General features: G+C 39.8%; 1 protein-coding gene across 2 annotated transcripts in view; it reads left to right on the top strand.

Moving 5' to 3' along the window:
- ASCC3 (activating signal cointegrator 1 complex subunit 3) overlaps window positions 1-25,469 on the top strand; it is a 410,940-nt gene that overhangs the window by 120,436 nt on the left and 265,035 nt on the right. For both annotated transcript variants that reach the window (XM_006118439.3, XM_075923934.2), the window contains exon 11: window positions 25,063-25,227. In XM_006118439.3, coding sequence (XP_006118501.3) covers window positions 25,063-25,227 — 165 coding nt within the window. The remainder of the gene's footprint in view (window positions 1-25,062; window positions 25,228-25,469) is intronic.

Here is a 25,469-nt window from a genome sequence, read left to right as displayed (position 1 = left end):
GGTGCTGTTAACTGTAGATTTGCTATTCAGGAAAAGAAGAATTTTAAAAGATTGAACCTCCCCAAAATTGAACTATTATCTCTTTACTAGCCAATTAGCCTGTCATAAGACGGGATTTTCAGGTCTCTCCTCCACGTCAGTCTTCTCTCCTGAGCCTCTGGTCTCTTGCTCCGTCCACCTCTCTCTCTCTCTCTCTCTCTCTCTCTCTCTCTCCTCTTTCTATTGCCTCTCTCTCACTCTCTCTCAGCTCTCGTCCGCCTCCTGCCTCTCTTTCTGTCTCTCTCTTTCTCTTCTCCTCCTCCTCCTGCCTCTCACTCGGAGGACCGCGGAGTCCAAACAGCCGGTTGCACCACTTGCTCCCATACGGCTGCCCGGCTGAGTGGCTCAGAAGTCAGCCGAGCACCACGGCGGGAGGCGAAGGGGTGCAGGGCGGTGATGTTCACTGCCAGGGGGCGGGGTCTGGAGCCACTGTCACCGCCCCGCCCCCTTCCCCTGCTGCCGTGGCGCTTGGCTGACTTCTGTACCGCTCAGCCGGGTCGCTGCAGGGGAGCAAGCAGAGCAAGTGCCCGTTTGGGCCCCGCACTTCCCATGCAGCATGGGTTGCCCAGAAGGAACAGCCAGCATTTCAGCAACGACGCCCCCCAGAGGGAACAGCCAGCATTTCAGGCAACAGCGCCCCCCAGAGGGAACAGCTAGCATTTTGGCGTTACAGACTCTCAGACACTGGGCTACTATATATATGATACTGAAGCCGTACTGATGATAAACATATCAATGCTTTGCTGCTCTTCCTTCTTTCTTGGTCAAATATTCCTGTGACAAACATACCCTTGGGCAGTCTATTATTGTTTGGCTTATCATTTAGTTACATGAATTTCCTAGCTAAATTCTTAAAGGTGAATATCATTGGGAAATGGAGACTAAAAAAAGGTTGTATTGTCTAATAGGGAAGAACATTGAAAAAATATATCATGGTTTGTTGAATAATAAAAATCCTTATGTTAATGTTTGTAGTATTTTCAGCAAACATTTTTTTTTTAAATTACAGCCTTAAAATTAGGTCTATCTGAGCAGGCATCATTATTTTGTGTATTAGAAAGTAATTCAAATTTTCCCCTTAACAGTGTATCTAAATGGGAATATCATCCTGCCAATTGCATTAGATCTGTAATGCTATAGTGTATATTTAAAGGTTTCTGCTAGTAGCCTCCTTAATATATTGCTTTTATTTTTTATAGAATGGTTAAGAGAATAGCATATATTACACTATTTTGTTCGGACACTGAAAATACTTTACTTGATACCTGTTTTGTGTCAGAAAATGAAATTTATGCTTTATAAATTCATGTCTATAGAACTTCAGGTGAATACGCTGCAATTTAGTGGCCAGTTGTTCTCTCTATCATTGGAAATTAAGCTAGTTAACATGTTATTTTAAGCCCATTATATTTTAAATAATGACCTAAGAAATATATCAATATGGGGGAGAGATATTTTGCATTTCTGTGTTTTGTAAAAAACATTCTTCATCAGACTTGTGACCAAGACGTGCATTGCTTAAGGCAACTAGAATAAAATAGTTATAACCCTCACTGTAGTACTAGCCATACTTCATAAATTAATGAAAGATTATGCATTTAATTCAAATAACAATTCAATAAAATATTCAGTATTAGATTTATTTTAAAGCTAGATGTAAAACACCAGAGCTTTTGGGTTACAAGAAACCCTAACAATTCTATCAATGATTACTGTTAATTGTATTTTTAAAGATTGGTATTTATACCTGTCTTTCCTATTTTAGACTTTTGCCATCTCAATTTGAATTGCATGTGGCATTGACTACTATATGTAGCAACAAAAGATCAGCATGAGTTAATTTAGACACTATCCTGCATGTGGAGACGTTCTTAACTGTTAGTCTGTTTCATGGTAGCTGAAGATATTTTATCAAATGCATTAAAATTCTAGCTAACACCTGTGATAGTTCACAGGCTGCGGGGAAAATACAGCTGTGATTTTGTATTTTCTAATGTAAGATCAAGGCTGTAAATTCTAATGGTAGCTTTTAAAACATGAAATACAAAGCTATAATAAGCAAAGTTGATATGTTGTTCTTGAATTTCACATAAGATGATCTAAAAAGACTTAGAATTTTTTTATAAAATGCTGAGAGAGTGAGGCTTGAATAATTAGTTTTGTTAAGTGATATTGCTCATAGGCATATGGTTAATAGGATCGAGCAACTTCTTTAAAGCATGAAATATAACAAAAATATTTTTGTAGTGTTTCCAAAGATAGCCATTGTCTGCATAAAAGACAAACTATTAAGAAAACTAATAAGCGAATCCCTCTTTTGAAGAATCTCATTAAATTTATTGATAGCCTGCTTTAAAATAATTGTAGTTCTCTAGTTTGCCTAGTGTTATAGATTATTTTTTTCCTTTTTTCCCTGATTTAATGATCTCTTATAAAATAACTTAAAATGTTCCATGCAAAACAATCTACATATGTCTATAAAACTATTGCATAGCTGTTTTGTGCTTCTTTACATGCCAGAAAAGCACTGCAAATTTTAAAGGATAAAAAAGCAGTCCTTACAGTTAATGCAAATGATACATTATGGTAGACCCTTTTCCCAGAGTACAATTTAAAGGTACTCACAAGTCCAATTATCTTTGATTTAGCTGTAAAAATTGCAGAATATCATCTGTGCCTGCTGAGTGAATATTCCTCTGAAGAAAGATGGCTTATTTGAATGGTGTGGAGTTGGTGGAGAGAAAATACGTTTTGTTAGTATTTGCTTTTTTGGCTTGTTCTGTGTAGTCATCTCTCATAGATTTAAATTGAGAAATAACATTTAAAGCAGTTTACAGGTTACATTCTCTTAAGTTAGGTTGTTTTTTTCCACAATCACTGTATTTAGTGTATTTTTTTCTTTAGCATTTAATATGATTACTTTAAATAAGACTACATATAAGTGTTTGTACACAATCCCAATTTATTTTGTAAATTATAGATATAAAGTGTATTCTGATTCCACAACTGAATCACAGTGAAAGTCCTTAAGAATTGTTTAAAAGAAATCACAATGTTTACAGACTATTTCAGTAAATATACCTATGTAAAGTATAATTGTTCATGATTGTTAATTTATCCCATGTTTGTGACTGAAATAAATGCATCTAGAATTGAAGTTTGAGAGTTTATTAAAAATAGTGTCTTATTCCAGAGAGATTCCACAAAGCAAACAATAATTTGTGAGAACTCATGGATTAAATTGTGATTTAAAGTTGCATAATAAAATTTTGCTATGGACAGGTATCATATCCTATGGGAATGCAAATTAATTTTCTTGCATGCCATGGTGGTGTAGCTCTGTTGGTCTCAGGATATTTTCTAGTAATATTTATGGTTATATTCTCTTAGTTATGAGTTGTACTTTACTATAGGTCCACTATCTCCAATTAGCAAGATAACTTGAGTAAATAACTTTCTCTAGAGTATAAATTAATATATGGAAGGAAAATATTTAGTGCTTGTACTGTGGTTTTATGAATAGGTATAATAAGTGCTTTTCAAATAAATGTCTGTTCCTCCCCTTACTCCACTCTGTTCAACTCATTAAAGTAATCGTATTGTGACACTAACTCAGAAGAACCAATGTTGCTGTACCCTATCCCAGGAATATGGTTTTCAGGGTGCAACATGAGGCAAATAGGTAGCCAAAAACAGCTCTGTGCTCTAAAAGCAATTCCTAGAAAATTGAGGGAAAAGATGGATACATATATTCCAGAGAATGGGATCCCACTGTTTTTTGGCTACCATTATAGCGTAGTGATGTTTCAAAGCAATTTGAGAGTGTTTTTGTACTAATTGTTGGAACTGAACCTGCATTTTTTTTAAAATGGCAACTAATTGAGTAGTCAGACTCAAACTAGCTGAACTCAAGCTAGCATACTTCAAAAAACCCAAAAAACCCTCCCCCCCCCCCCCCCACACACAGAGTGTGGAGCCTAATTTTCAAACCCACACATTATCCTGGGTCTGAGATCAGGTGGCTAGTCCTAGTCTAAAATATTGGCATCTATATTTGAATAAGAAAAAAGGGGATTTTCGTAGCATTTTTTTGGTTTTTTGCATTGTTGCTAATTAAGTCCCATATTAATGGATATATAGGACATGACATTTATGTAGGAAAAGAAAATGTACTCAACATTTTTAACATGGGCTGAGATAAAGGACACATGGTTATTTTAGATGTTTCTCATAATTGCCAGTAGATTTCCCAGCAAATACTGTTGTCTATTAATAGTAAATTCTTATCCAATAAATAGAAGTTGTCATTCTTGAACCAGCTGCAACCATTGTCAAGCTTCAAAGTGCATAATTATGTACATTCATATTTATATATATTTGAATATTTTTGCTTTTGTAATATAATACATTTATTCTGTAGACGCAAGAGCAAAATGAAGAAAAAAAGAGCATAGGGAAGGCATTAAAGTGAACAGGTTGTTTGTTTGTACCCCAAGAGGCGGACACTAGCTGAAAGTTGTCAGATTTGATTAAAGGGACTATTGGCATCAATCAGATCTGACAGTGGTATATCTGAGGCTAGTATAATCATAATTAGTGAAGCAATTGACAGCAAAAAGGGGGAAAAAAAGAGTAGGATAACATTTGGAATTCCAACTCCTGTTTAAAATATTTAAATCTTTATTTAAACTTACTGGCTGTGTAACTAATTATATATTTTACAATATAAGAGCTGAACTTAACGAAGCATGCAAGCTGTTCTCTTTCATCTGTTGTCCTGGCTGTTAACATGTGATTTTTTTACTGACTCCAAACAGACTGTTTTTACTCTAGAAAAAAATATATGGAACAGGTGTGCTTATGTTGTTGTTTTTCAATACAGTTAATCTGCATAGTTTTTCCTTAGAGTTCATGTAACTAGTTTGTATATACAACATATTTTTCTATTAAGAAGCATATCTTGAATGCTTTAATCACAGTTAGAAAATGGATTATCTGTCTGATTGTCTACATTTATTTAATTCCAGTTTATTATGACTGTCATGGTCCACTATGTCAAGTTTTAAATGGAATACATAGAATTTACAGGGGAATTTTGTAATCCATTTTCCTGTCTTTTATCTATCTGAAATTGTGAATCCTCCTGTGTAGGATCAAGCTGTACTCTCTAAGTCAAACGTAGGTTGTCTCTAATGTTCACGTTTCTGAATTTTTAAACTTATAATTAACATAAGCAACCATCAAAATTTAAAAAAAATGTTGATTCAGTATTTTGAAATGGTCATGGTACATATCTGTAACGTAGACCCCATGGAATTCTTTACACGAGGCCTGTACAAAACTACAGCTTATTTCAGTCAGAGAGAATCATTTTGTAACCAGGACTGTGAAGCTTTTCTGGTATCAAACAGCTTCTGCATACATTCATGCTAATAGGAAATCTCACTCTGTGCCAAACTGTGCTTGGAAGACTTAGTGTAGAAAGGTACTACAATGTAGTAGTGGAACTTCTCTACAGCTTCTATTATAGCTTCATGTGTTCAGTTCATCTGTTTTCACCTAAACAGAGTGCACTGATTGGTGGATCTGCATGTTCACAAACTTAGTCATATCTCTAATCTATCTGTAATTGATTACATGAAATTTCTATATAACTATTAGGGAAGTAATAGTGTTATTGATTAACCGATAAGCAAAAGATTATAGGTTAATGCTATAGACTAGATGCATTTCCTTCCCTGCACCCGCCTTCCTAAATTTTTTTAACAGGCTGGCCAGCAGCCCGGCTCGGTCCTGGCTTGTGATGGGTCCGGGACCTATCTCCACTTCAGGTCTGAATTTAAAGTGTATTAGGCAGCCCAGCTCCATTCTAGCTCATGCCAGGTTTGGGAGCTCAGACATACCTCTCTCCCCCGCGTGCCAGACAGGGGCTACCGCCACCTTTAACAAAGGCAACAGCACAGGGCAACAGGCAGCTGGTCCGCGAGGGGAGCTGGTTTTTAAACTGGCTCCTCTCATGGACCAGCTCCCTGGCTGGCACCCTGATACAGAGACAGCAGTATGGAGTGGCAGAGTGCTCCTTGGGAATGAGGCCAGCGTGCACTGGCTGCCAGCCCTACCCCATGGGACTATAGACTAGTCGACTAACTGATAAGAATTCATGAGATTACTTGACTATTCAATATTTAACATCCCAATTTGGAATGTAGATCAACAGTCCAAAATTCCCATTGTCATACTGTGCAATAGAGCAACATAATTTTATTATTTAGCTACTTTGCACTTGTAATGCAGGAGGCAACATAGCCAATGAGAGAAATAACTATATCTTTGTAATTCTGATAATAGGTTTTCAGGAACAAGAAAACTTCACTTGTTTCTTGGTTTTCATTCATTAGTTTGAAGAGGCTATCTTCATTGCTTTCTAACTTGTTTACTTCCACTACAAATTGTGCTTTTAAGTATCTGGGTCATAGATTTATTGATAATGTTATATTTCTACATATACAGCAGTCACCACACAATTTCTACAAGGCTACAAATACCAGGCCCGCATACTACTCTGGCATACTCTTAAAATGGTCTTCGAAGGCTTCCCTAAGGAAGCTTCGCTTCTACAGGGCGAGCACTTCTAATAGCTTTTGTTTCACACTGTGTATATATATTCAGCAGATAGCCACTCCACATCTGACCCCAGCAGTCAATGGTGGTAGACTGACTTCCTGCATAATAGACTTCCTGCATAATAGGGATGTGAATTACATGTTGACTATCCAATAAGCAAATGCTTATCGGATAGTTGACACACTAGTTGTCTAGTTGCTTTCCCCAACCCATGCTACCTCTATCAGAAAGAGGCAGCAAGGGGGAGGGAACAGCAGGAGGCGCTTCAAAGCGGCTGAGCTGTGGAGCCCAGCACTCCCCAGCTGGCCCCGGGCTACATGCAGCATTTCAAAGCGGCAGCGCCACATGACAGCTGGGTCAGCTAGACGCTCCCCCGCTGATCCTGGACTCTGTGCGGCACTGCTGCTTTGAAACACTAAGGGGAATATGGGGCCAATGGGGAACTGCTTGAATCCCCTGCTGGCCCTGTGCTCCCTGCAGTGCTTTCGCCTTGCAAGTGAAGCAACAGCACCTTCACAGTAAGGTGTTTAACCATCACTACAAGCTATACTTTAATCTTTTGTCTGGAAGTGGGTGAAAGGAAAGGGATCACATGAGGATTACTTGTTGTGTTCCCTCCCTTTGGGGCATCTGGCATTGGCCACTGTCGGCAGACAGGATATTGGGTTAGATGGACCTTTGGTCTTACCCAGTATGACCATTCTTATGTTCCATCTACCGGGTTATGTTAAGTGTAATATTCTGGCCAGTTAGTCTTGAAAACTTTAAGTAGTCTTGAAAGCCGCAAAGGCATAAGTCCTTCTGAATATTAAATCCTCTGTCATTACCTTAACCTCTCTCTTTATCTTGGCTTCATTGACATAAACTGGGAGGTTATCGGTTGGGTTTTTCTGTGAATTTTTACCTACCTGAATTGTTGTGGCTTTCACTTTCCTTCTGTTTGGCCAATTGTCTGCACACAATGAACCTTATTGTTAATTCCAGTTTGTCCATTGACCTCAACAGTGCGATGATCCTATAAAATAATATAGTTTTGGTTAGTTATATGTTTACATTTCTCCCTTTTCATTTATAGCCTTTCCATGTATTTTTGTCCTTTCTGATTAATTGTGATTTTTTTCATTGAATTCAGCTTTCTGTACTGACTTACTTTGTCTTTCTTTCCAGAGTATTCTAAAATTCTATATAAAAGATTCAGCTTTCTCTCTCCCCCTTTATTCTTAATGGTTTATGCCATTTGAAAATATAGTTTGGAATGACTACTATGTAATTTGGATAAACTTTTCAAAAAAATGTAAATCTGATTATTGGCATGACTGCAGTGTTCATTATTCCTGGGTTTATGGGACATGGACACATGTTCTTGGTGTTTTTCAGTCCATTGGTTTTCCAAGTTAAATTGCGGGCCCACCTAGGTAAGCCACTGGCAGGCCTGCATTACTGTACTTTATAGTCAAAAAGCCTCACAGCTCCCATTGGATATGGTTTACTGTTTCCAGCCTAGGGGAGCTGTGGGAAGCAGCAGCCCTGCCCATGTCACTTCCTGCACCTCCCTTTGGGTGGAAACAATAAACAACAGTCAATGGGAGCTGCTGGCTATCCACACTTATATAAACTTTAAAACCAATGTCCTAATCTTTGTTTGAATGTCCACCTTGTATTATATACCTGGGTTTACAGTGGCCATACCTGTGTTTCCCAGCTCTGCTAATATGTCCATAGTGCACTGTGCAAACCACCTCCCTCAGGTCTGTAACTTGATCTAGGTCCATACTGCAAAAATGACAGGTCTTGGACCTGAGTTGAAGTCGAATTTGAGCTCTCAAACCCCTTCACAAGAACTGTCCAAGAGGACTGGTTATCCCAACAGCACTAAAGAACAATTCAACTACTGAATCATTCAGTGTAGAATATGAGTTACATGTGGTGTATGTTGTTTACTCACAAGATTAGCCTTCAGTGAGGGGGGAAAAAACATTTCCTAAGATTATAGCCACCTGCATAACATATGTGACATACGGGGTAAAGTTGCTACTGGGGTCAGATGTGGAGTGTCTATCTGCTGAATATATATACACAGTTGTCAGCCGACGGTCAGGGCTGTGTGTGTGTGTGTGTGTGTGTGTGTGTGTGTGTGTGTGTGTGTGTTTCCGAGAAAAGGTTTAACATCCGTGTCTTTATTGCTAGGACCGGGATCTCGTCGCAGAGGGTGGCCAGCAGGCCAACAGAAGCCCCGTTATATAGGAAGAGCTTATTACACCTTAGATTTTAGCTGCTAGAACACAGGGGTTCCTTCGCAGTGGGTAGCCTAGGAAAAGCTGAAAAGGTGCCCCAACAGATCTTGTCACCTGGGAGTGACACAGATCCAAACGCCCAAGCTCTCCCTATGTCTGTCCCTTTATGACCGGCTGAAGTTTTAAAATTGTGCTTGGTTCTGTTACAGCAACTGAAGGAGTCAGGTTAAAGCTTAAACAGTTACAGGTTTATTAAAGAAGCTTATAAATCATATGGTTACAATGGCTATTGCTCTATTTTACAGGGAGGCTATTGCTCTATTTCTTAAATGCTAGCAAATATATATATATATATATATATATATATATATATATATATATATATATATATATATATACAGGCAGTCCCCGACTTACGCGGATCCGACTTACGTTGGATCCGCACTTACGAACGGGGCTTTCTCGCCCCGGAGGTCGAGGTGGCGGATTGCTACCTGCGAGCTCCGGGGCAAGAAAGCCCCGTTCGTAAGCTGCTCCGGTGCCCCTGGTCTGCTGGAGACAGTCTCCAACAGACCAGGGGCACCGGGCGGGTTCCCGCGCTTCTGAGGCTTTGCCAGAGCAAAGCCTCAGAAGCGCGGGAACCCGCCGCTACTGCAGCTTCAGTCCCGGTGCCTGTGGTCTGCTGGGGACGGTCCCCAGCAGACCACAGGCACCGGGACTGAAGCCGCAGCCACGGCGGGTTCCCGCGCCTCTGAGGCTTTGCCAGAGCAAAGCCTCAGAGGCGCGGCACCCCGCTGCCGCTGCGGCTCTGCTCCCCGTGTCCCTGGTCTGCTGGGGGGGGGGGGGGGCGCAGCTAGTGTGCCCCCCCCCCCCCAGCAGACCAGGCTTTTGTTTTGGACCCTGGAGCAGAGCAGCTGGGGCGCTGCCGATTGGTCCTGCAGCGCCGCTCTGGGCACTACTGGACCAACCCGGCAGCACCCCAGCTGCTCTGCCCCAGGTCCTGATTCAGCCGCTGCTGGTCAGTTTCAGCAGTGGCTGAATCAGGACGCCTGGGGCAGAGCAGCTGGGGTGCTGCTGGGTTGGTCCCCAAGTCAGCCGCTGCTGAAACTGACCAGCGCTGACTACAGGAAGCCCGAGGCAGAGTTGCTCTGCCCCAGGCTTCCTGGAATCAGCTGCTGATCAGTTTCAGCAGCAGCTGACGTGGGGAAGCTTGGGGTTCTTAAGTTGAATCTGTATGTAAGTCAGAACTGGCGGTCAGTTTCAGCAGCGGCTGAATCTGGACGCCAGTTCCAACTTACATACAGATTCAACTTACGAACAAACCTACAGTCCCTATCTTGTACATAACCCGGGGACTGCCTGTATGTCTTAAAAATGATTACAGGAAAAAGGTAAAGATAGAAAATAGAAATAATGATACCAAGTGACAGCTTAATCTTTAAAGAGCTCTAAGACTATGTATATATATACTTAAACAAAGGACCACATCCAGGTACAATTTTTACCCCTTTCTGTGCCTCTCGACTCCAGCGTGTCAGGCCAGGGCTGGTCTCTCAATTCCTAGGAAAGACGAATACGAGGTGGGCGTCGCCTCTGGAACCTCGGGAGATCAAACACCAAACCCGACCAGCAGATAGATGTAAATTGTGTGCTAATAAAGCTGAGCAATCAGGAAGAGGAATACCAAAAATGCATGGGGCTTTTAAGGGTAGGAATGGTTTTGAGTCTCCATGACCACTGGGCAGTGGAGTTTACAATAATGACCACAGCAATCTCTGTATGGCATTATGAAACAGCTGCTAGAGGACAGGTAAGGTCAACATAATTCTGTAATGGTTATTTTTAGTAAAAGTCATAGACATGTAAAGGACAATCAAGAAAGACTCAGAGTAGCCTGTGACCTGTTTGTGAATACAAATAACCAGGGAGAAGACTGAGCAGGAAGGGTCGGAGGGAGGAAGAATACAGCAGGAGCAGTATGGGTGGACACAGTCCTAGCTTCAGCTACTGACCACTAAAGCCAAATAAGTCATGGAAGTCTGGTAAAGTCATGAATTACTAGACTCCTGTGATCTTGGTGATTAAACCCTAACCTTAAACACTTCAGTGGGGCAGTATCTACACTTGAACTGCATTGACCTAAGAGCATTGACAGTTTCTCTATGCCACTGTGGGAGTTGGTTAGTTCATTTGTGTTCACACAGGATGATGCTTAAAAAGGTAGACCGGTTGGTGTGTAGACATATGCACAAATGAGTTGATGTAAGCAGTCTTGCATTGACCCGACTAGGGTAGACCAACTCTAAGTCTTGCTGAAAGTACAAGGGTCTTAAGCTCAAAAATCCTTTTGGCACTCTTAAACATTTCATACTTTAATTTTCATGTTTATAAATTATTTTACAGTATTCTGGATAATTTCATTCAAGTAAAACTTATTAAAAAGAATATTCTATTACAAGTGATGAACTAATTTCTAATTATAAATCTTATCTGACCAATTTTTTTTTTTTTTGTTAAATGTCTACTTTCTAAAATATCTCATCTGTATTTTGCATTAGGACACTGCATTTTCTTTGTTTCTAGCTTGTGTTTCAGCTACTGGCGTTATCCTCTGCCCCCCACATTTAGCTTCAGCACGTTCAGTTAGAACTTTTTTCTTACTCAGCAATATGAATGGCCACGGTATCATTAATCATTGTACGGGAAGAGCATAGTGGATTAGCATTTAAAGGGCAGAGACATCAGGAGGACACATAAGTACATATACAATATTGGGCAGGAGGTTCCTCTAAAATTATTTAAAACACAATTTTCTGCCTTTTCAAGAAAGACAGGAGACAAGTGAAAGTGATTAATGGGAAGAGAAAGGAACAAACAAGTAGTTATGGAACAAGCAACTGTAATTAATAGAGATAGTTAAAGAAAACAAAAGAAAAAAAGGAATAACATAGTATGGAAAATACATCTGGTTTTGCAAAATTATTAATAATAAAGTGAGCTTTTGTATAACAAATATTATTTGTTTTGTTATCAGATACTCAAATTATTTCATGATGAGGAGGATACAAGACTTTTCATACACCTACATACTGGATGTGTCTAGACTACAGGGTTTTGTTGACAAAAGTGGACTTTTGTCGACAAAACTATACATGCGTCTACACTGCTGCTGAGTTCTGTCGACATAACGTCGACAGAACTTGGCAGCTTTGTTGACGGCTGTAAACCTCATTCTACGAGGAATAACACCTTTTGTCCACAGTTCTGTCAACAGAAGGCAATATTGCATCTACACTGCCATGTCGACAAAGCGACTTGCTTTGTTGACAGAACTAGATGTAGTCTGGACGCTCTTTGTCGACAGAAGCTTTGTCAACAGTATCTGTCGACAAAAGCCTGTAGTCTAGACTACATTGATATGCTATGTATAAGATCCCAGCTCACATTATAGATAAGACTTATGACCAAGAGAGTGCTCATGGAGATTAGTCGTTGGTCAGAACTTCTAGTGCTGGAGTCAAAATTACATCTAGAGAGATCCCACAAGGACATAATCTTTACAGCAGTGCTTGACGGGCTGCACGGCCAGGCATCTTACTGATGGGACATGTAGAGATCGGAGTAATGGCTAGCCTTTTTTTACTACTTGCTTGTTGGTCAGTAGATACAATAATTATCCTTTAATGTTCAAAAGTTCATATGTGCTCTTTCATGCATCCCAGATTAAGGTATTTTTGTACATGCACTCCTGGGTGTGTTTATATAATTGACATGAAAATTTGTAAAACAGGCGCGCACACTCTTTAATAAGCAGGGAGATGGACCAATATGTTCTACAGCTAGTAAAGGTTAACAGATATATTTGAGCTGCTCTCCCTCATAAAATAAGATGCCAGATGCCCTCAGTGCACAGGGGAAGAAACCACTTTCTATTCCAAGTGTGGGCACATTTCTTCAACCTTGCTATCTCTAATATAAACATGTGGAAAAGTATGCGTGTATTATTATTTTATAATAAAAACAAAACATTCTGCTGCACACATACCTACCCTTGGGAAAAGAATTAAGGAACAAACATATGTTGCATAAAGCGCTGTTGGAACATACTTAGACACGATAGTGATGGGTGTGATGTGAAACATATATAGTGTGCAATACAATAAAACAGGATAACAGCCATTCAGCTTTCTCATTTGTTTTAACTTACCCTTTGTAGAGGAGTTTATCAGACAAGGTATGATAGGGATGCTCCATCAAAACCTGGAGGCTATATATTTCCAGGATTGTTCTTCATTTGGTTTTAGACCTGACTATAGATTAAGTCAGTTACTATTAATAGTGATTTCATCCAGGTAGTAGAGCAGAATAAGATGTAAATGTATTAATTTTTATATCTTCTGATTTGTAAAAGATTGTAATCCATTGTTAGGGATTGATACAGTGATCTTCTGTAGATTTTATTTTCCTTCCTTTGTGCGACGTCCCAGACAGCAGTGTTTTGGCTTTTTCTTCATGAGAGCTAGTACACAGAGTAACACAAGTTTCCATGTGAGTCACAAATTCTGTTCAATTTCTACATAAGGCTTTTAGAAAAGAGGCTTGGAGTTGACATATCACTCCAGTGTGATCCTAGTATATCTGAGGGATAAGTCAGCAATGATATTGTTTTAGTAGCAAAATACTGCCTACATTTATCAATGTGCTTAGAAGAATAATGCCAAAATTCTAAGTAATGCTAAGGCAGTGCTAAGGTCTGTATTTGCTTGAATGGATAGAACTTCAGAAACTTTTCTAAAAGTTTCTTAACTTAAATTGAAGAGCACAAGTTGGTAATTTTATTTTCCTGCAGACGCAAGCAAAGTTCATATTCCCTTATTAAGTTAAAGTATAGCCCTTATGGCTCTTATCATTCACCTTGTAGGGACCATACCTGAGTCACTTACACCATAATTTTCTTGAAAAAGAATAGAAGGAATGTAATGCCTTTGACACATAATCAATATAAGATGCAAACTATAAATGTTGCAACTGCTTATTGAGGAAGACTTGTTGACAAATATTCCCAAGTTACCGAGAGGCAGGGAAAAATGTAATGTAAAGAATTACTTTTTCATATCTCTTATCGAGAATTCATAGTTGCAGGAAAAACATGAGATGAACACTGATGTCAACATGAACAGAAGATGAGTAACTATGCCATTCCCTCCCCCCCCCCTCCCTTTGGGTGGAGAAGGTTCTCCAAAATGGGTTCCTATGCATTTTAATCTTGTATTACAGTCCTCTGGAATTTTCCACTCTTGTGGTGTATATACTGGCCTGCTAATCTGTTCTTTTTCTAACCAGAGGTTCAATGTAATCATCTAGGCATATTTTTTTGGGTATCTTCAGTCTGCATGTGGTGATGACAGCTATTCTAGTGAGCATACAATCTCATAGCTGCTTTGACACTGAAGCAATGGTTTCCTAATATTCCCTCTTCATAGTAGTTTTCAGGTAATTTTAATTTTCAAATGGAATGCATATAGCAGAGGTTAGACCACTACTGGCAGAAACTGCTTTCTAAATTGGACTGATTGTGGCATAGAAGTGTTTTGAAATTGTGCTCTGACGGTGGGGTGAAGAAGGTATTATTTTTTCTCCACAAGGCTATATACAAAGTCTTACCTTAGTATCAATTTAATGACTAAACATTTACTTTTCAGTCATTCCATTGTTAATTTAATTATATTTTCATTTAAATAAAATATTTGTAATATGTCAAATGAGGAATGAAGAAAGCTGAATTTTATTCCATCTTGTGCATCATCAACAAAATTGTTCCTGCAGAAACTCTTAATATTGAGGTTGATGGAAAGAACCCAGCTCAACTCCCAGAATCTAGGCTGTTTTCAGGAAAAATGGGGGGAAAACATTTTTTTTCCTGTAAACCAAATATATCTTTGCAGTACTTTGCCCCCAAGTTATGTGCAGTAGTTTATGTGTTTTGGCTTACTAGATTACATATTAATTTTTTCAGAAAGGTCTGAGCTTAATGTGAGAAGAGTGATCAGTCCTTATTGTAAATTCTTATAGATTATAGTTTGAATGTTCATTTTTCAGGATTATCAGTGTTTTGCTTGTATCCTAATGGTTCACAACCTAAACAAAGGGAGCATTACCTTCTTTTTGTTGCTGTGGATGGGAAGACAATATTTTATTATAAAACAAAATTTCTCCCTTTGGATTTTAGAAGTGTGTTCGTGTGGTGCAAAATCTCAGATTATGAATTTAAAATCAGCCCTGAACAATTTTTTTTAATGTAAACTTTCCTTACAAGCTTAAAGCTGAAAGCTTTCATTTATTTGTTTGCTCATTCATTTGTATTTTTGCCCTGCCTCTCTATTTTGATATTCTGTAAGCCGCCTCAATATTTTAAACACAATATATAAAAAGTAGAATAAAAGTCTCCAATAGGGGGGCATAAAACCTGCTAAGGCACACTAAAAGGGTGGCTTTATCCTGGCCCCAAAACAATGCATGTGGTGCCAGGTGAATGTCCTAAGGAAAGGAAATTCCATAGCCTGGGAGCAAAAGCTCCACATAGATGTCAGCCTTATCTCCATAAGTGGAGGAACACAGAGCAGAGCCTCCTCAGCTGATCTTAATCCCTGGACAGGTTCATACAGGAGGAGACTGTCCTTCAAGTGTAGCTGCTGGAGCACTGGCATGATTTGCTCTGTATAGCGGGTATTAGTTACAACTCGAGTAGCCTCATTCTCGACTAGCTGAAGTTTCCAAAGACTCTTCAAAGGCAGCCCTACATAGAGCACATTGCAGTAGCGATTCAACAGAATCAATAGGGATGCACTCCTCCAGTCTATCTCTCGGCATAGGTCATCTTCCAGGGCGACCAAGGCTCTTTCCTTTCTAGAACCAGGCCTGAAGCCAAACTAAAATGGATCCAGATAATCCATTTCTTCCAAGAAAGCCTGGAGTTGTAACACCACCACCTGCTTTCCCAAGGAGAGAGTATTCGTGACTGGGCAATAGTTACTTAAGTTGCATAGGTCCAGGGAAGGCATCTTAAGGAGCAGTTTACAACTGCCTTTTTCAAGGCAGCAAGAACTGTCCTGGATCGAAAAGAAGCATTAGCAATTCCCTGGACCCAACCAGTCATCCCTCTCAGGCTTGATTTAATAAGCCATGTGGGGCAGGGGTTGAGTGAACATGTGGTTGGTCACACTCTTCCAAGCACTTTGTCAGCATCCTTGGTCTACAAAAGCTGAAACCAATCCAAAGAAAACCGACTAGAATATGTGCTTGACGCATTCTGTACCCCACTTTACCTGATAACCAGAGTTCAAGTTGGACCAGATGCAAGCAATCTTATCTCTAAAATATGCTTCACAAAAAACTCACAGTGGATTGCCAAGGGCTCCTCTCATCATGAGGGCCAGACTGTAAGAGGTCTCGCACCACTCAAAACAATTCTGCTGGACAACATTGTTCAGATGCAATGCGGGTGGAAGTAACTTTTCTTTGCCTTCATTACCGCTACAGAGTGGGCTTGCAATTTGGTTCTAATCCATGATCCATCAGTCTCCACTCAAGTTCTCCTCCAGTGGTGCCCATGCCATGACACAAAATAACGAGAGAGAGAAAAACCCACAACACACACACCTTTTCATTGATCTTCAGTGCAGATAGATAGAGGGAATCTTCTCTCACCCAGAATCCTTCCCCACCTTCCCTGCTCTCACCAGACACTATATAGGCCACCACACAAATAACAAATGTGCTGCTCTCACCAGCACAAACAAAAAGAAACACCACTCTCTCTCTCTCAAATGATATCCCCCCACACACACACATTCAACAAATTGCCACCAGAACGTAACATACATCGTTGCCCTCTGTCTGCCCCAAAGGGTTGCCCCGAAGGGCAACCCTCGTGGGCTTGTCCCTTTGGCGCAACCCGCCAATATCAGTCCTGGGTGTAAGCCCACCCTTGACAATGGCTGCAGGCAATAGCTGTAGCTGAATGTCCTTAGCCTTAAAGGGGACAGACCTCTTATCCAGGAGGGGATGCAGCAGCAACAATAGCAGCAGCAGGGCAGAGGTCTGTCTTCAAGGGTGGGGGAGAGATGTTGGTCCTTGCTCCCACCCTCCATCCCTCTTCCTCCTCTATTGGTCTGTGGGGTTCTTTGCCTCTTACTGCCATCCAGGAAATGAGTCTGAGTTGTGTGTATGTAATATAAAGTGCATGGTTTCATTTTTTTACAATGCTTTGAAGAGCCACACTTTTTATTATACTTCGGGATAGGATGGATGGATACCTGTTTCACCAGGTATCCATTTTCTGCAGTATTGAGGAATGTGTCAGCCTGCCTGGGGTGCAGTCCAGCAAATGTAGTTATACTGTCTTTAGGTGTGTTGGTGCAAGATTGCAGCTGTGGAGGTATTTGAGTCTCAAAAGAGTTTGAGCTTTGGCTATAAGAATGTTATTGATTATGTCCACCTTGTAATGAGGATTAGCAGGACAGGGGGAGACTATGAAATCATCTTTTGTACTTGCAGTTTTCCAGAAATCTCAGAAACAATATGGATATTTGGGATTACAGACGTAAATCCACCAAGCCCACAGAAGGGTAGGAAAGCAGGAAGGAGGTCACTGCTCAGCTTCATGTATCTGTCTGCAGTGATTTGGGTCAAGGGCATGTTGTGGGACCAATTCAAACTGCTTCCATGTTTTCACATGCATTGTATGTTATTCAGTTAGGGGAAAACAATATTAGAGTTTGTACGGAGTGAATTTGAGAATCAAGATTTAGCAGTTATGGCTGTAACTCGAATGATCATTAGGTCCTGCTTGTATGTTTTTTTTGCAACCTGAAGTACCTAGTTCAGAGGTGGACTGAATTTGAGAGATTATGCCTGGAAGACTGTGAACTTTCACTAAGGTCATATTTGACATTGGCAGTTTATTGATCACATACAGGAAACTCTGGGAAGATGATCTTCAGATTTACATGAAACATAAGCACATTTCAGATGCAAGAATTGATATTTGTTGGGAGACCTTTGAGATGGGTTTGATGGAAGACAGAAATTAGGGTCTGAGGGACCAAGCTGTTTACTGATGCCCTGTGTGGCTGTTGTCAAAGGGGCCAGCTCCCAGAAGTAGACACAAGGTCCTGAAAGAAAATTGATTCCGCTAGGTTGGAGTAAGAAGACCACCCTATGTTTTTTTTGCAACCTGAAGTACCTAGTTCAGAGGTGGACTGAATTTGAGAGATTATCCTGAAAAGGGTCCATCCTGAATATTGATTATTTGATATAGAAGCCATCTAACACTAGACGGAACCAAAATAAGAAGAAACACCTAGTTTCTGGAGGGTTATGAGAGGAAAATGTTGTTAGTCCTTCCCCTCTATTAAAGTTAAAAAATCCACGTAGATATCTATCTCCTTTCCATTGTTTTGCATGTCCTTATCACGTTTTAAACTCAACTATTTGGGACAGAGAAAGAGCCCTGGGACAAATGACAAAAATGAAGATGGATTTTGTTCAAAATGACAGTTGGGAGCTACCACCTGTGGGGGGCTTTTTCTTACAATGTCTAGGACCAATGGAATCCTAAGTATCCTAGGACCAATGGAATCCTAGGACCAATGGAATCCTCACACTTTCATTCTGAGACGATTGTTTCCTCCATAAGTTTTATTAGCTCTAGCTTGCCAAATTTCTGAGGTTCTTTGGGTAGGAGAGCAGATGAAAGAGAGATGTCTGCCAAGAGGCTACAGTTTGTGGATTGACTGTCAGGATATTACTGTTCTGAGCAGTTGTTGCTGTCCTTGAGCATGAACATGTTATATCTATGGATGCTGAGCTCCATCATTTTGATGATCAACAGACAAAAGACTGATTTTTGGATCTGATTGTTTCTTGTTTAGGCTGTTCTTCTGAACAGAATTTAACTGAAAGCTTTAAAAAATTTCCATGTTATGGCCATTTGTATTAATATCAAATTACTATACACCCTAACCTTGCTACGCAAGACCTTTTGCATAATTATGGTGTCTGGGTGAGTCTGCTATGTGCATTTTGCAATGGGAAAGCTAAATCTGGAACGTTTCCTAATAATAATTGGAATGCTTCTGGAAAAAAAAAATTACATGGGCAGAGAGAAATGTAAGTTGACAGTAAAAATATTGACAGTTAACCCATTTCTATTCAGCCATGCCCTAATATGAAAGCCAGATTGAAATGTCTTGCATGAGTTCCAATTCATTAAGCAAATGTGACACTTTATTTTCTCGCCATTTCAGTGCTGAGAAAAACAGAGTGGGGAAATAGTGATATAAATGAAAGTACTTCTCACTGTGCTGATAACTGAAGTCAAAGGATACAGGAGAATGCAATAGAAAGACATTTCAAGATTCAATTCAAATTTTTGTAAAGAATAAGTAGCATAGCTTTCTGATTACTTAAAATTTAGTTTATAATTTAATAGATGAAACATGTCATTGTCCCTGAAAGTTAATTATAAGAGAAGTGCTAGTGCAGCACTTAAAAACTAATTATGAGGTGGATAATAAGAGTACTTGTTTATTATTTTAATAAACATTTAATCTGTAGTTCTAACATTTGCTGGTAGTCAACTTTTTTATTTCTGCTTGTATTTTAATTAGAGTTTTAGTTTAGGAGACGTACTGTTTCAGAAATAGGCCATGGAAAGTTTGTTTTTCTAGAGTAATTTTTTTCTTTCTGTGATTTCCACTTCCAAAATAAACCCAATATGTAATCACAATTGCTGACAAGACATTTTTCCAGAGGTCTCTAGTCTTCCTTAAGAATTACCTTATTGTATGTAGATTTTTATTTGAGTGATTATTTAGTGTCTTGTGCCATTTTAAATTAAGATTTGATGACCTAACAGAGCACTGTGGTGAATGTTTAGACATATTTCAGAAAAACAGGAGTAGAAAGAATATGCATCTGTTTATAATTAAAAATTCTGATAACAAGACTATGGTTTAAAAATCAGTGTGATCTCAACAGTACCAATTTAGCTTTAACAAATTAGTTAAGTAGCTTGCATTTGTAGTATTTCACACCTTAAATTCTTAATATGCATTGCTAAATATATTTCTTTACAGTTTGCTAATTAATGTTCTATGGAAGTACAGCTGCTAATTTTTGTCATTGACATGGCTCATTTCAAAGTGATAACAGCTGTGTCTATTAGTAGTGTCACAATTTAGTTAATAAATTATAGTTGTACATTTCTCCACTTTGAACTACCATGGAGGTCCTTAAAGTCCATCATTATCAACTGCAAGTGCAAAGCAGTATTTAAATAATAAGTCTAAACATAATATCTATGTTTAGATATTATTGCATGGTAAATCTTGAGATAGCATAAACTTTCTTGTGTCATATGACTCTTCAGAAGCAGTTTTAGAATTACTGGCAATTGATTAAAAAATAGTACAGGTTGGACCTTGCTGGTTTGGCACCCTTGGGATCTGACTGTTCCTGAACAAGGGGATTTGCTGGACCACCAGGTAAGGTCCCTCACCTCATGGTCTATATTGCCACTAGGCTAGGGTTCCAGTCTGCCACTTCTGTTGCTCCAGTCTCTGAGGGCTCTTCCTGGCCAGCAACTGCCAGGGCCAGAGTGCTGCAGCCAGAGCAGAGCTCTGCAGCTGCCTGGCTCTGTGCCTAGGGCCAGAGCATTGATGCCAGGGTGGAGCTCCACAGCCTGGGCAAGAGCTCCTTGGCTACCGCTGGGCTTGGGCTGGAGTTCCCCAGTCTCTGGAGCCAGAACGCGGCCAGAGCTCCATGGCCAGGGCTGGGGCCGGTGCCAGAGCTCCCTGGCTGCTGCTGGGGTCAGAGCTCTCTGGCCAGAGCTGGAGGCCCATGGCTGCAGCCAGGCTAGAGCTCCCTGGCCACTGGGGCTACGGCATTCGGCTGGGGCCAGAACTCCCCGCCATGCCACCCTTCCTTCCTTCCCTTCTCCCTCTCCTCCCACCCCCGTCCCACCACCACACATACTCTGGGCTTCTGTCTGAGTCACCGATGCCCCTTATGGTGCTTCTGCTTGACCGCCAGACCTCCCTCTTCCTGGGCTTTGTGGTCCAGGATCATCCGTGGTCTATGCTGACCACGGATGTTGCCAGGCCAGGGAGTCCCGGTTAGGGAGGTACAATCTGTATATACTTGAACTAGTCGGACATGACCCCCTCCCTCCTCTCCACTGGCATATAGCTGACTGGACATACTCCTCTGCTTCTCCCTTTTCCCTGACCGTGGCTCTTGGGTAGAATTTATGTTAAGGGTTTCATCATGCCTTTGGTATGTTATCTTTAGTATGTTAGACAATGCAATTTCTCGTTACTCAAGGCCATGAGTCTGGATTCTATGTAGACTTATGCATATGTATGTAACCTGTGGAGTGAATGTGAAGTGTGAATGAGAAATAACCAACCAAAAAGGCAGTTGAGATTCATGAGCTTTTAAGGCAAACAAAGACCCTGAAAAGTAGATGAACTTCCTGGCCACTCGCCAGTTAATTTATCTCCTTTTGGATAAACATGTGAAACCTGGGAATGAATCAGAGGCAGTAGCCCTCCTGTAGATCCAAGGGACTTCTGAGATAGCTGTAAACCCTAAAGTCGGTTTCTGGGAAGCTGATGCCTGGCCAGCTTAAGCCACATGTGAAATTGAAAGATATCTACACCACATCTGCAGCCTACCTTCAACTGCCAGTATGAATGTGATATATGCGTGTGTGAGTATCACCTTACCCTTAATAATCTGTATTAATAAATTAGCTTTAGTACTGCTTCAGCTCACCTCGCTGGGACCAAGGTTTGTCCATCTTGTCAACCACCACCCCGGTAATGGCCCCTCTGCCCCAAATCCATCTGTCTTTGGCTGCAGAGCTGGAGTGGAGGCAGAGAAGCCCCACGCTCCTCAGGAGTACTGCTGGGGCTGGGTAGCACAACCCTCACACACAGCATCTCCAGGCCATCCAGTTCTCTTCTGCCCCACCATACAGCCCCCACCTTCTCTGCTCCCCCTTGTGCTGGGTTTGGAGAGCATCACCAGGGCCATCCTGTGCAGGTCCTCTTCTCTGGTACCCAAACTGAGACTGGGAGTGCCGGCAGGGCTGACCTGTGTAGTTCCCTCTGCCCCACGATCTCTAACAGGTAAGTCTTCTAGTAAAATATACACTTTCATCAGGGCATTATAGGGTCTTGAATGATAGGTTACTTGCCCTCTTTTGTATAAAGTATATTGAAGTTATGCATATTCAAAAACACGGTCTCCATAGAAATATGTGGGTAGCATCACGTGAGTCGCTACATGCAATGTAATGACTGGGCACATGCTGGGTACAGATAATGTGATAACATTTCCTTTTGTTCTATTCTAACAAATCATTGGTACACTTAACATTTCCTTGTTTTGAAAAGTTGAGTTTTTTAAAAGTTTGGAAGAACAAGAAAGAAAATTATGCCGTATTTTATCTTGCAAGACTTTAGGGTTAAATCTAATTTCTGGTGTGAAGCATTGATTCTTGCTCAGTGCAAAGTTTAGAAGGATTGTTTAGTTATGATTTTTTTCCCAGTAAAAATATTTTTTTCATTTGGTGTAAATAAATGAAAGAGTTCTTAAAATGTTGTCTTCTGTTTTAATATAGCTACATTTTATATCAAAACTCAAACTCAGTACTCACACTCCAAACGTATGTCTTTTAGAAAACTGTACTCAAAGTGGATTTAACTTTTAATCCTAGATTGATTTTTCATAATTTGCAGCTAAATGTTCCAGAAATTATGCAGTATTTATAATCTAGGATTCCCATTTTTAATGACAAACTATTTAGAAAATCCTGGAAACTGGCAAGGCAGTATGGACCTTACCTTCTAAATCACTGGCCAACATCAGTAATAAGTGAAAGCAATCTCCATAGTACTCAATGGCATATATAGAATGAATTAATTCTATGAGTCCAATTCTTAGATGACATGCATCTACACTGTCAATTTATGATAGGGTTTTGGTAATCTTATTAACAGGCATAGCAAATGAAGCAAATTTTCAAATACACTTCAGGCTGAATTAATCTATTTGAAATAATCCTTACTAGTCTATGCTGAATTTCACAGATGAGGCAATATGGAAAAGTGGTCAATTCTATCCATTTTCTATTACTAAATAGGAAAAAATGTAAAAGTATTAATCGTACTCCTTCATGAGCAATGCATTCACTAATAAAAAATCCTCAGCCTTTGTTAACACTGACAAGTTAATCAGAATCTGTACGCCTCATTGTTCATTAGAGGAAAACTAAGGCTCTTTTTATTTTCTCATATGAGTAAAATTTGATGGTTTCTTAATTTTATAATATAGCCTCAATGAATTATTCAGGTCTGAACTGTAATTATTCTATTTTCTGTTTACAATTTGCTTTACAAATATAATGATAGCACTGTAAACTGTATATAAGTAGTTAAAAGTTGCTTTTATACTGAACCTAAAGAAAGAGAGCCAGGTAAGTGTTCTTCATGTCCTTGAAGTATCAGATTTATGACTATCAGGACAGTGATTTATCACATCATTTATAAGGGTGTAAATAAATAACAAATGACTGTCCTTACAATAAATGCCAGGCAATAAACACCCAAAAACCTTCCATTGTTTGACAGTTTTTACTGTGCAGGGTATATAATACATCCATTTTCTGTGTACTTAAAGCACAGAATAACCATGATATCTGTTGTAAAATATTTTATCTTTGATAGTGGCTACTGTCTGCAATTTGCAAATTAAAGATAGTGCTTCTTACAGCATAAATCTGTAACCTATCATGTCTGATTAGGTCATCAGATGGTGTGCAGAATGGGGGCAAGTTTTGTACTGTTTTTATGACTACTATATATACAACAGCTTACCTGTTTGATGATCTGTCTTGAAACATGGAGTGAATTAAAAGGGTTCAGTTAGGAAGAGCAAGCAGTAAAGGAAATAATGGTAGGGGTAAGACACTTGGGGTAAACAATTTATTGAGAGTTAAGATAATAATAGCTGGGTAAGTAATTGGGGAGATAGTGTTTCCAGGCACCAGCGAAGTAACTCAGCCTTGGCCAGAGTCTAGAGATCAAAAGAACACTTTGAAGTTTCCCTTTGGAGAAAGAAAGGGTGTATGAGTCAGCAGCTGCTCAGGAGTAGGGATGGGGAGAGAAACAGGGTATCGTGACAGATACACGATAAGAAACAGGGCTGTCTCTCTTCTATCCTAAAGATTGATGTATTTAGGCTAAACAGAAATCACCTAATTTCAGGTAAGATGGGGGAGAGGATGTGTGTGGACACACACACACACACACACTCTCTCTCTCTCTCTCTCTCCACTTTTTCTATGCTGTTATGTAACTTTGCATGAATAAACAATAAGCTGGTTTTGGAAAAACTTATCTTTAGTCCCTGGTTAGAGCTCCTGAAGAAATGTCTGGATCTCCTAGAGGAGCCACAATTTGTGGAAGCATGCTTTTATTTTATTTTATATATGTGTTCATTTTTTTTAATTGTATCCTTTGGTATATATGGTTGTGACTATTTTCTTCCACTATTTGATCTGAGGAAGTGGGTCTGGCCCACGAAAGCTCATCATCTAATAAACCATCTTGTTAGTCTTTAAAGTGCTACATAGTCCTGCAATTTGCTTCAGCTACACCAGACTATCACGGCTACATTTCTATTACCCAAAGTTTCACCAAAAGATATAATAGTATGTCTGTGCTGCAGTTAAATGCCTGTGCTAGATGATTTGAGCTTGCACAGCTTTGGCTAAAGGGCTGCTTAATTTTTGTGGTATAGATATTTGTGCTGGGACTGGAACCTAGCTTCTGGGACCCTATGAGAGGTGAGGGTATCAGAGCCTGAACATCTGCACCTCAGTTAAACAGCTCGTAAGCCTGAGCTACGCAAACCGTAGTCAGCTGGCATTGGCCAGCCCTGGGGTTTAATTGCAGCAGTGTGTATAACTGTGGTCTCCTAAGTCACTTAAATGGTTTTGAAATTTTTACCTGCAGTGTTAGTTTGATAAAATAGTTTCTTTGATGTAGTTGGCATGAGTTTTCCTTTTGTGGATGCTTAAGATTCTTCTTCTTTCCAGATGCTCGTCACCACTCCAGAGAAATGGGATGTAGTGACAAGAAAGAGCGTTGGGGATGTAGCGCTCTCTCAACTTGTGAAGCTCCTTATTCTTGATGAAGTTCATCTTTTGCATGAAGACAGAGGACCAGTACTGGAGAGTTTAGTGGCACGCACCTTACGTCAGGTAAGAGTAAAAATCTTCAGGTTGACTTTCAGAAATAATTCAGGAATAAACAGAATTCAGAGTAAGAAATCAAGTATTCTAAAATGTTACTCATGGTACTTTGGCAGCATGTAATTTGGTTAGTTGTAATAAATGGTACAATGCAAGGGAATCAGGTATATATTTCATTTTTTTTCTAGCAATCTGACCTCTCATACATTAAATGACAGGGAAGGGATGTAAAAAAAAAATATGATTTAAAT

Source organism: Pelodiscus sinensis, chromosome 3 (assembly GCF_052426305.1).
Source record: "Pelodiscus sinensis isolate ZL-2025 chromosome 3, ASM5242630v1, whole genome shotgun sequence".
In the NCBI taxonomy this organism is placed as follows: Eukaryota; Metazoa; Chordata; order Testudines; family Trionychidae; genus Pelodiscus; species Pelodiscus sinensis.
This window is presented reverse-complemented; position numbering and strand designations above follow the sequence as displayed.